The 12,911-nt window shown below is 43.8% G+C and overlaps 1 protein-coding gene across 1 annotated transcript; it reads right to left on the reverse strand.

Moving 5' to 3' along the window:
• Positions 1-1,145: 1,145 nt before the first annotated feature.
• dhx8 (DEAH (Asp-Glu-Ala-His) box polypeptide 8) lies at positions 1,146-12,342 on the reverse strand. Its single transcript, NM_001140689.1, is given in 7 exon segments — positions 1,146-1,953; positions 9,156-9,242; positions 9,363-9,454; positions 10,142-10,214; positions 11,729-11,814; positions 12,186-12,332; positions 12,334-12,342. Coding segments are annotated over 7 exon segments (771 nt in total). The 5' UTR covers positions 12,338-12,342; the 3' UTR covers positions 1,146-1,671.
• Between the last annotated feature and the right edge of the window lie 569 nt (positions 12,343-12,911).

A 12,911-nucleotide genomic window follows, 5' to 3' on the forward strand; every position in this document is an offset into this window, starting at 1 on the left:
AATATCGCTACCATGACTTGAATGGGATTTGTGCCTCAAATGCTAAAATGTTAACTAAACAAAAGCATGGATTGCTGTCATACTTTGTCAATAGACTGCTTATAGGGCAAGCAAACCAATATATCATTTTGTAATTTGTGTGAACTATCCCTTTAAGTACCATTGTTTTCAATTCAAATGAGCCTCTTAGCAAAGAGCAATTTCTCAATAAATAATTTTGATAGGACTGTCTGGGAGTGGTCTGAGTGGGGAGGGGACAACTGAAAACTAGCTGTTAATGGCAGAGAGGTTCAGAAGTCTCCTTCTTATTGGTCTATTAACTAATTTACTACCTGGTGATGGCACCAGGGATGCCAAAACTCCCATCTCACCAAAACAAGATGACATTTCTGCAGTCGTTTCAAACAGATCTTACACTAAAAGGACATTATCATTTTCAGTTTTACAGTATTATCCCAACCTCATAGTGTGGAAATATAAAACACAACAAAAATCACATTTTTGACTGCACTGTGCCTTTAAGTTCCTCAACTCTGAAGTCTGCCATTCACTACGGCTCAGGCGTGAAACTCATTCCACGGAGGGCAGAGTGTCTGGGGATTTTCCGCGCCTCCCTTGTACTTGATTGATGAATTAAAGTCACTAATTAGTAAGGAACTTCCACACCTGGTTGTCTAAGGCTTAATTAAAAGGAAAAAACAAAAACCTGCAGACAATAGGCCCTCCATGGAATGAGTTTGACACCACTGCTCAACAGCATTTGTTTTGTTTTCAGAAAAAAATGCAGTTTTTGGTCACGTTCCCCTTCTCTGATTTTGCATGCATCAACTAACGGTCCAGTGCCACATCGACTATGCCGGCAGGCACCAGATTTCTATAAAACATGTGGTTAGCTGATATGTAAAATATCTATCCAGGCGTTCTAAGATCGGGCATGTGTCAGCAACACCTGGGCAGAGGAACGCACCCATTGACAACCAGCACATTACATAATAAACTTTGAACTTAGATCACACTGCTGGGTTCTGTGTGTAATACTTCATTTGTGTCACCAGGTGGGGCTAAAATCATTGTCAATATGACCATTTTAACCTATACCAGTGTAGCTGCCAATTACATTTTCTAAATTAAACATTGACAACAAAGAGAGCAATACAATATTTAATGAGGGCAGAAAGTGTAAGGAGTACATTAGCACAGTGAAACAATCAGTCAAAGCTAAACAAAGACAATGCCCGAGTACATAGTTCCATCTATTTCCCTTCGTTTTATAAGAGAGCCTACTATAAAATATAAATTATGTTTTAGGAGCACAGTGCTCTGAGACAAAGACATTCACTCACTTTTCAAATTACTACCCAGTCCCCTTCCTATTCAATTTGTCATTTTCTGAAGTTTTCACCACAGGTCAGATGTGTCAATCAAGTAAAACGGTTTCGTTGTCCTTGATGTGCAGATAGAAGATTGATTCTCCTCAGGGCATGAGAAATTGATTCATATTACAAAAATAAGCCTTAAAAGGACAGGGAAGCAATGATCTGACCCCTTAATCGTCTCACTTTGCTAGTCGTCTTCTATACAGATCAAGAGAGAGAATTAGGCCTACCAATACCTCAGATCAAAATGATAGTGGTTGAATAAAATCAGCTGAGCAGACATAAAACACATAATTTACACATGTCTAAAACAAGTAGACAATGACCCAGCTTGACCAATAAGAGTTAGCGAGGCCTGTTGGCACAGGCATAATGTCTCTCCACAGTATTTCTCTACCAACTGATACAGGACTGTGTCCATCTCTTCCTTTGTGTGGAGATGCAGGATAGACATTCTAGCGCCGACGGAAGGCGCGGGAGATTCTCCATGCGTTGGGCTCCTCGTAGCGGTTATAGAGGGGCTCGAGGCGCTGCTGCTTCTTCTGTTTGCTGAGGCGTGTGGGGTCGGAGACTTTGAAGAAGGCCGGCGAGAACTCTACCAGCCAGCGTGGGTCAATGGTGGTCACTTCCCTCATGTACTCTTTCGTGGTCAGCACCAGCTCGTGGTACACCACCCTATGGGGCAAGAGGATAAGGATGTCCAAGATGTCTCAGTAACAGTTGACATTCAATGTAAAACTAGTGACTAATCCTTTAGTCCCCATGGTAATCAGAAAGGAGAGTTGACTCACCACTCAGGCTGGCGGTTGAACAGGGCACTGGAGGGGTGGATGTACACCACCTGCTGGTCAATGAGGGTACGGTAGCCTTCCTGGGGATCCTTTTTGGCTGCGTTCCGGAAGAAACCACTGCAGATGGCCTTCTGTACACGCACTGTGGCCTTTCCACAAGTCACCACGTCCAGTTTATGTCTGAAAACAGGTCAAAAAGGGTTTGGATTTGTGTGAGAAGATGTCATGTGAGGTGGCTTGGTCAGACGTACAATTAACTCCATTGTCGAATGGATAGTGGGTCCTACCTGTCCATGATACCCAACATCTGTTTGCGGATGTCCTGGGCTCTGCGCAAGGAGCGGGCCTGGATGAAGTTCTCATAGCACCAAGGGTTGGAGAACTTGTTGTTCTTCCAGGAGTTATAGACAGCCAGCAGGGTAAGGTGGTCTCCTTCGGCTTGGTGGAACTTGGCCTTCTTCTGGTCAGCCAGGGCCTGCTTGTCCTGAGACACAGAGAATAAAACCAAATGGTAAACAATGGCACACTGTAGAACTGCCTCAGTGAGTTCTCCACCCATAACGGTAAACCTCAACAGTAACCTGTGCTGCAAAGAAAAAATCTAATCAGGATTCCCAGAGGAGTGAGAACCCTATTTAAGTGTTTATGAGTCCTGTGATTTGCTGTACCTTGGGCCTGTAGAAGACGTTCTGCACAGACAGCATGGAGACGATGGTGAGCATCTCCTCACTGCAGCCCAGGTGGACGGACATGATCAGCATCTTACACAGCATGGGCTCCAGAGGGAACTCGGCCATCTGACAGAGAAAGGAGGAAAGGATTCATTAGTTAGTCATGAATCCTCACTTTCACTTTTCTTAACAATCGTCTCCGTTTTTTTTAAACTCTAACCTCAATCTTACCCTGCGTCCAAGGCGAGTAAGCAACCCTTCATCGTCCAGAGACCCCAGAGTGTAGAGCTGCTCCATGGCCGTGATCAGCGTCTCCATGGGTGGCGCATCCATGAAGTCAAACGACAGCAGGTCATTGATGCCCATAGCCTGAAGGAAGTAAGGAGAGAGGGAGGTGAGAGGGTGACACCAGATGAGTAGGTCTGCACAGACAAGTGTGTGTGTGTATATATATATATATATATATATATATATATATATATATATATATATTGCCACTTTTGTTACTGTGTGCATACCTTGAGAGACAGCACAGTGCTGGCCAAGTTAGTTCTCTGGATCTCAGGCACGTTGGTGGTGAGCATCTCGTCTCTGTAGGCTCTCTCTGTGTACAGCCTGTAGGTCTTCCCTGGACCAGTTCTTCCAGCTCTTCCAGCCCGCTGCTTGGCTTGGGCCTAACAGAGAAGATGCATTGAACAGAGAGGTTACATTGATGCCCTTAGTATACTAAATCCTAATTGCAAGGTACGCAAAGGGATTTAGACAGGCCGAGGGGTTACAATGTGGGAAACATTTAGAATAGGAATTGAGTGATTAACCGGCCTACCTGTGAGATGGGGGTCACCACCAGCTGGTCGATACCAGTCTTGGAGTTGTACACCTTTTGCTTCACAAAGCCTGGGTCCACCACATAGTAGATACCGTCGATGGTCAGAGACGTCTCAGCAATGTTAGTGGCAATGACAACCTTTCTGCTGCCGGGGGGAGCAGGGTCAAATATACGGGTCTGCATCTCGCTGGGCAGGGCAGAGTACACCGGTAGGATGATGAGTTCAGGCACTTCAGGTCCCAGTGACTTCATCCGTTCATACAAGATCTCACAAGCTGTGTCGATCTCCTCCTGGCCCGTCAGAAACACCAGGACATCACCTGCAAAGAAGGAGCAAGAGAGGACAAAGAGAAGATTGATATCTGTTGACAATCAAGGTTGAATCTCAACCTGACATTTTAGAGCAATGGATTTTCACTTAGGTCAACGACTTTGAATTACAGTTTGACTCTAGACCGGATATAAAAACGTTAAAACCGTACCTGGGGGCTCAGTCAGGTGGATCTGCATGACGGTAATGAGACTGGCATCCAGGTAGTCTGTCTCCGGTTCTTTGGTGTAGAGCACCTCCACTGGATAGGTACGCCCTGGGATGGTGAAGATGGGCGCTTCGTAGAAGTACTGAGAGAACTTGACGGCATCAAGTGTGGCCGAAGTCACAATGAGCTTCATGTCCGTGCGTTTCTGCACCGTCTGAAAGAAGGAGAGGAGACGGGTTTGTGTCTCCTTGACATAGAGATGTTTAGAGCCTCAAGTCAAGGCGAAACAAGGCCCTGGTATACCTTCTTGAGCAGACCGAAGAGTACGTCGGTATGGATGGTCCTCTCGTGGGCCTCATCCAACATGATGATGGCGTACTGGCCAAGGTCCGGATCTATCAGACACTCTCTCAGCAACATACCGTCTGTCATGTACTTAATCACTGTCTCAGGGCTGGTGCAGTCCTCAAAACGAATGGTGTATCCAACCTGGAGCAGATGAACGAAGATAGAAATCACTAAAATCAGCATTGTTCTGCGATCAGATGTGTTAGACATCGCCTCATGGTCACATGTGTTAAGATATACGCAGTGTGGAGCGATCACTCACCTCCTGGCCGAGACAGCAACCGTACTCTTCAGAGACTCTCTTGGCCACGGACATGGCTGCCACACGACGGGGCTGAGTGCAGCCGATCTTCCCCCGAGTGGTGTAGCCTGCCTCGGCCAGGTACTGAGTGATCTGGGTGGTTTTCCCAGAGCCAGTCTCTCCAATAACAATCAGGATCTGGTTATCGTGGACAGCCTGTAATAGTGGAGTACAGCGGTGAGCAAAATCAGATTGCAGGAAACGTTTAAAAACGGTTGATGTTGATAACAGATGGTAACTGTTGCACAAACCTGTATGAGCTGTTCTTTCAGCTTGTAGATGGGCAGGCTCTCTCTCTGCTCCAGGATGGACATCGCTGTCTTTTTGCCATAAGAGGCTTTGTTGCCCCCAAAGGCATGTTTCTTCCACTCCGGGATGTCAGTTGGCATCATGCCGATGCCTCTCATGTTAGCTGCAATCTGTCTCCCATCAACTGTGTAAGAGGTTGTGTGTTTAATAGAGATGAACTTGCACGATATTTAAAGTAACTGTCCAGTGAAAATTGTACTTTTAAAAGTTAATATTCTGTTAACTCATATCAACATAAATGTTGTTAAAACCTGTTGTGGATAGGGGGCAGTATTTTCACGTCCGGATAAAAAAACATACCCGATTTAATCTGGTTACTACTCTTGCCCAGAAACGAGAATATGCATATAATTAGTAGATTTGGATAGAAAACACCTTAAAGTTTCTAAAACGGTTTGAATGGTGTCTGTGAGTATAACAGAACTCATATGGCATGCAAAAACCTGAGAAGATTCCATACAGGAAGTGGCCTGTCTGACAATTTGTTGTCCTTCTGTTGCATCTCTATCGAAATTACAGTATCTGTGCTGTTACGTGACACTTTCTAAGGCTTCCATTGGCTCTCTAAAGTCGCCAGAAAGTGCAATGGGGTGTCTGCTGTCTCTGGGCAAAGAACAGCAGCAGAATTTGTAAGTGGTCTGCCTGGGGACAGTGAGACTGGAGATGCGCGTTCACGAGACCTCGCCATTTTTTCTTTCTCTCTTTGAATGAATACAACGTTGTCCGGTTGGAATATTATCGCTATTTTACGAGAAAAATAGCATAAAAATTTATTTTAAACAGCGTTTGACATGCTTCTAAGTACGGTAATGGAATATTTAAAAAACAAATTGTCACGAAATGTGCTCGCGCGTTACACTTTGGATAGTGACCTGAACGCACAAACAAAACGGAGGTATTTGGATATAGCTATGGATTATTTGGAACCAAAACAACATTTGTTGTTGAAGTAGAAGTCCTGGGAGTGCATTCTGATGAAGAACAGCAAAGGTACTCCAATTTTACTAATAGTAATTCTGAGTTTAGGTTGCCCCGACGTTGGCGGGTGTCTGAATAGCTAGCCTGTGATGGCTGAGCTATGTACTCAGAATATTGCAAAATGTGCTTTCGCCGAAAAGCTATTTTAAAATCTGACATAGCGATTGCATAAAGGAATTCTGCATCTATAATTCTTAAAATAATTGTTATGTATTTTGTCAACGTTTATCATGAGTAATTTAGTAAATTCACCGGAAGTTTTCGGTGGGTATGCTAGTTCTGAACATCACATGCTAATGTAAAAAGCTGTTTTTTGATATAAATATGAACTTGATTGAACAAAACATGCATGTATTGTATAACATAATGTCCTAGGAGTGTCATCTGATGAAGATCAAGGGTTAGTGCTGCATTTAGCTGTGGTTTGGGTTTTTGTGACATATATGCTTGCTTTGAAAATGGCTGTGTGACTATTTTTGGCTGGGTACTCTCCTGACATAATCTAATGTTTTGCTTTCGCTGTAAAGCCTTTTTGAAATCGGACAATGTGGTTGGATTAACGAGAGTCTTATCTTTCAAATGGTGTAAAATAGTCATATGTTTGAGAAATTGAAGTTATAGCATTTTTAAGGTTTTTGTATTTCGCGCCACGCTCTACCATTGGATATTTGGCGAGGCGTTCCGCTAGCGGAACGTCTGTCCTCAACAGGTTTTAACTCCTCCTACACAAAAATTCAATCTCAAACAGACCGTTTCAAAATTGCTTGCCATTTCCTTATAGAGAATGTCATACTCCTTAGGAGGATGAGCTGGCCAATCAGTGGTCTAAAGGAGGATGAGCTAGCCAATCAGCAGTCTACTTGATTGAATATTTCTAATGACCGGTATACACCCGCACCATTCCAACACAGAAAAGCTGCTTTTTAACATATGTAATAAAAACTGGGAAGAAAAACTATTTCACTCATATTGTAAGTAATTCCAGGTCAAATTTCATAGAAATCTGGAAACACTGGACATTCACTTTAACATCCATCCCTTCAGATGACCAGTCTAGGACCCTGGCAGGTACCACCCTGGGTCATGTAGGACACGGCAAACTACAGCAGGCCACTCTATCCGGCCTGTTAGGATGCTAAAGGAAAGCAGATAACCATCTCCAGCCCTGCTAACCCTGAGGGCTACTGCTGCTACACTGGAGGAAGCCTGACGTAGGCGGTGGTGGCTCAGACCGGACTGTGTTTTGGATTACTGTATGCTTCCACACTGACTTACCGTCAGGCAGGGGGTCAACCCAGTGTTTGTTCAGGCCCATGGGGATGGAGTCCATCTCGGCCTCTCGCTGACACTGCTTCACTTCCCTCCTCTCCTTAGCCAAAGCACTCTGCATCATGGCTGCCTGGGACAGCGAGCCGTCTGGATTCTGACAGAGGGAAACAGAGAGGGCTGCATTGGTTCACACTACTAAAAAAGGATGAAAACAGTCAAACAAAATTGCCTTGAAAGTAGGAACATACCTTGACAATCTTGACAGGGCTCATGTCCATACTCTGTTTAGTGTGTCCTCTCAGGAACGGAGGCTCCTCCTCCACCAGCTCAATCTCCAGGTCTTCATCTGAAGGAAAGACACGGATATAATCAGAACCCAACACACCGATGCCAATCTCAGCCGACACCGGTTTTCTATACACAATAACAAAAGTCATGTTTTACCTTCTTCGTCATCTACTTTGGGGAGGATACCGGTCTCCTCATCAAAGTCAGGGAACTCCTCTTTAGAAAGAACATTAGCAGCAATCATCTGAGGGCAGAGAATAAAAAAAAAGAGCACGATTAGATCAAAATGACATTAAAACAACAGCCACGATGTCTTGATAAGCTACGCGTGTATACATACCTGTTTGATCTCCCACTTCTCGGGGTCAGATATCTTGGTCAGCCTCTTGCGCTCCAGTGTGTCGTCCTCCAACTCAGGGGCGTGGCCCAAGTTGAGGTTGGTTGGGCGGTCGGGGTTCCTCATGATTTTCTCCTCCTCACCATCAGGGCCCTGGTTCCTCCTCCGGTTGGGGTTCAGGTCCTCCCCCGTTTCCTGGTCTACATCCTGGCAACCAAGAGGGGAACAAGTGTTTCAATAATTCAGAAATGTCTTTCATAGTCCTTTCCAAAAAGTTTCACATTTTTGCCCACATGATTAGCAGAGCTTCTTGAGAGATGAGATGAAACCACATCACTCCCTATACAATCACATTGGCTTCATATAGTAAAACACACCCAAAGGACCGCAGGCCTTGGCTTCATTCCCGCCTCACCTTCATACTGAGACTGGTCTTGGAGCCAGTGAAGGACAGCACCTTGATCTTGACCCTTTGACCTTTCTGGACCACATCAGCCACATTGGCAACACGTCCCTCTCTGCGCAGCTCGGAGATGTGGACCAAGCCCTCCCAGCGTTTCCTACAATGCGAAACAAATAAGGCTTTCAACACTGGCCACTCAAAAGCAAACCAAGTTCAAACACAAACTAGGCTCATTACTATTGAACCAATGACCTTTGACATAGCATTAACCCAACTAATTTACTGACCTCAGCCCTTCCAGTTGCACGAAGCAGCCAAACTGCATGATGCTGGTGATTTTGCCATTGAAGATGTCCCCCACAGTAGGCTCCTCTGGTGGAGGGCGATCCACGTGTTTGTCCTTCCACCGGTCTGAGCCTTCCTTTGTGTCCCTGTCTCGGTCTCTGTGGGGGCTGGGGGTGCGACTGCGCTCACTCCAGCGAGACGCACGTTTCTTACCACGGTCGCGGTCCCTCTCACGGTCTCTCTCTCTCTGACGGTCCCTGTCCCTAGAGCGAGATCTAGAGCGTGAGCGGGACCGAGAACGGTGACGCCGCCTCCTGTCCCGGTCTCGGCTCCGACTTCTGCTGTGCCTCCTCTTTTTGTCCGACCTGAGAAATATAAAACAGGTCACATAAGAGCTACAACCTATGTAACAAATGAGAAAAACGTTGCACTTGAAACCAGTAAGAATTTTACTGGTGAAAGCCCTTTACCTACCTGCTCTTGCTCTTTGAGTCTGATCTGCTCACACTGGGCATGAACATCTCCAACTCCTTCATGGCAGCGTCGGCGATCTTCACATCGTCTTCATCCAATATGGCCTTGGGGGAGGGGGTCCAAAACGGTAGGCCAAATGTCAGCAGGTCAAAGTCAACCACAAAGTATAGCCTATACTATACATTTCACCTGCGAATGAACTAGGTTATAACAACAAAACGTACCTTGGGAGCAGGATCGTCTGGCCTGCACAATGCAGGAAACAATTCCTTCAGTTTGTCCTTGTCACTCTTCTGCTTGACCACAGGTTCAAAGGCTAAAATCACAGAGTAAAGGGTCAGCAACTCAGCATATAATCAAGTCCACAACATTGTAATAATAGCACACGCACTGAGTGTACAACACATTAAGGACAGCTGCCCTTTCCATGACGTAGACTGATCAGGTGAATCCAGGTGAAAGCTATGATCCCTTACTGATGTCACTTGTTAAATCCACTTCAAATCAGTGTAGATTAACGGGAGGAGACATGTTAAAGATGGATTTTTAAGCTTTGAGACAATTGAGACATGGATTGTGTATTTGTGCCATTCAGAGGGTGACTGGGCAAGACAAAATATTTAAGTGTATTTGAACAGGGTCTGGTAGTAGGTGTGAGGTGTACCGGCTTGTGTCAACTGCAACGCTGCTAGGTTTTTAATGAACAACAGTTTCCCGCGTGTTTTAAGAATAGTCCACCACCCAAAGTTCATCCAGCCAACTTGACAACTGTGGGAAGCATTGGAGTCAACATGGGCCAGCATCCCTGTGGAATGCTTGACACCTTGAAGACTCCACGCCCTGACGAATTGAGGCTGTTCTGAGGGTGAGGTGTAACTCAATATCAGGAAGGTTCTCTTAATGTTTTGTACACCGAGTGCACATAGCACAAATTGTAAAGGTATGGGCTAAGTGAAAAGCACACATCACATCAGAGGATACAGGTGGAATACAGCTCACATACCTTTGCTTGTAGACGCCTTTGGTGGAGGCCGCATCGTTTGAATAAGTCTGAGCAAATTGCCGACGAGTGAATCCTGAAAGATGGAAAATAAATGTTATGTCTTCATATCAGATCCATAAAGAACCATCTAGATCAGGGGTCTCCAACAGGTCGATCGCCAGCTACCAGTAGCTCACAGCCCAACTATGAGTAGCTCGTCAAACAATTCTGAAAGTAGAAGCAATTTTCACGTGTTCCACCGCAAAACTGACATAAACAAATCTCACAAGTATCAAACACCGTAAGCTCCCAGCTACTATCTAATCAACGCAACACTGACATTATCCCACCCCTGGTTAGCCACTACCGGCTTAAAAAGCCAAATCTAACACAATATCTACCAATTAATATCCAGCAATATTGCCCGTCTGTCTGTGTGGTGCATGCATTTGTCTATCACTCTGTGTGTAGCCAGTTGATGTGGGTTGACAGAAATACTTCCCCAAAGTCTTCACAATTAACTGTTAACTGCAAAGTCGACTTACCTGGCAGATGTATACCCCCAAACTTACCGTTCAAAAGTTTGGGGTCACTTAGAAATGTTGTTGATTTTGAAAGAAAAGCACGTTTTCTGTCCATTAAAATAACATCAAATTGTTCAGAAACACAGTGTAGACATCGTTAATGTTGTAAAAGACTATTGTAGCTGGAAACGGCTGATTTTTTATGGAATATCTACATAGACGTACAGAGGCCCATTATCAGCAACCATCACTCCTGTGTTCCAATGGCAAAATGGTTTTCTAATGATCAATTAGCCTTTTAAAAATGATAAACTTGGATTAGCTAACAACGTGCCATTGGAACACAGGAGTGATGGTTGCTGATAATGGGCCGCTGTACGCCTATGTAGATATTCCATTAAAAATCCGCTGTTTCCAGGTACAATAGTCATTTACAACATTAACAAGGTTTACACTGAATTTCTGATCAATTTGATGTTATTTTAATGGACAATTTTTAGCTTTTCTTTCAAAAACAAGGACATTTCTAAGTGGCCCCAAACTTTTGAACGGTAGTGTATATCATTTGTATGGCAGAAGTATATCATGAGTAAGCATATTATTTGTATCTATATCTTATTACTTGCAAACTTTGCCATGAAATGAGCAGCAGCTGTACAGAACCATCACTAGACCGGCACAGATGGCACATTCCTTACTTGCTAGATGCGCAATTAAAGGGCCAGATGCTCAATTAAAGTGGAATTACAAACAAAAATCTGACCTAAAACATTACTTAAGCATTGATATGGACTCAGAACATTCAATGTTCTTGATTCTCAATTGTACTTCTGAGATTTAAATAAAAAAAACGAATCGCAGATTTTGTAGAGTTGTTTATTAACCATTCATTTACCAGGTATATTGACAGAAAACATAGTGCACTACCTTCTCTTGTATACTAAGGACCAGGGGAGAGAAGAATGTGTCGATTTGAAAGCTGGAGAAAAAAATGAGTACCTCTCATTGTTGAAAAGGTTGGAGACCCCTGCTCTAGATAGCTACAGTACTGTTGTATCGCAGTAGATAGGACGTCTGTACTTACTGTGAATTCTGCTCCATTTTTCAGCAGAAGTGATTTGAAGCCATCAAACGTTGGTTGCTTTTCAGCAAGGCTGATGACAAACTCAGCTGTAAACCAGCAAAGAAAATAACCACATTAGCCAAGTAACGTTAACTAGTCCTAAACATTTCGAGTGTAGCTTTGATTTGCTCGCTAAGATGGCTACTATAGCATGTCAGCTAGGGGCAGCGAGAAAGTTCGCATCGTTGTTAGTAACGTTAGCTGACTAAACTCAACTCCACGGTTTACTAGTTAGTTAGTTAACTTAGCTACGCTGGTGAAATCATTAGCTAGTTTAATAGCTAGCTGGTTTACCCGGGCAGATAACAACCTGACTGGACAGATGATCTCGAGTTGCTGCTAGCTAACGCGTGTAGCTAACGCATGTATTGCCAACAAACACATTTTATATTGAAAGTTCACTTTCAGTTTTACATACCTAGATCTTTATCACTTATCCCCAAATGGTTGTCGAGTTCTGTGCACACTTTGGATACCAACGAGAGGTATTCCAGTTGTTCTAGCTCGTTATCGCCGATGTGTGACATTATCCAAGAGACTGTTTTGTGTTCAGAAGAAAACAGCAAGCATTCATTTTTTTTGGTAAGTGTCTCGTCAGCAACACTAAAAAAGTACTTCCGGGTCACTGACGTTTGGAATGTGCCAAATAAAAGTCCCCAATACTTCTCTGAACATGAACAATTATTCATATTTGCTCATATTTAAGTGACATTTGATTTAAATGGGGGTTTTAAAACATGCCCCAAGGTCAAATAAATGCCTCCAATGCAAATAACTGTGCATGAAATATAATAATATATTGTATTCCCTACAAACCTTTTACATAGCCACCTAGAATAGTTTTTGCTCTATTAGGCAAAATGTATTCCATGATTTGGTGGAGTAAAAAGCCAGCAACACTCCATTCAGTGCCCCATGAAATGACACCATAGATGGATTCTACAGACCCTACTGAGTATTCCCTACAATACTTTTATTGCGGCACCTATAATCGTTTTTTAAATGATTATAAGCCCATATGTAATGCATATACAATGATTTGCATTGTACCATATTGTCCAGGCACCCCACTGTAAGCTGTTAGACCACAGTAAAAGTCCTGCAACACTTCCTATGACTTAACTTTTTGTTCAAACTCTTGTAT

Source organism: Salmo salar, chromosome ssa19 (assembly GCF_905237065.1).
Source record: "Salmo salar chromosome ssa19, Ssal_v3.1, whole genome shotgun sequence".
In the NCBI taxonomy this organism is placed as follows: domain Eukaryota; kingdom Metazoa; phylum Chordata; class Actinopteri; order Salmoniformes; family Salmonidae; genus Salmo; species Salmo salar.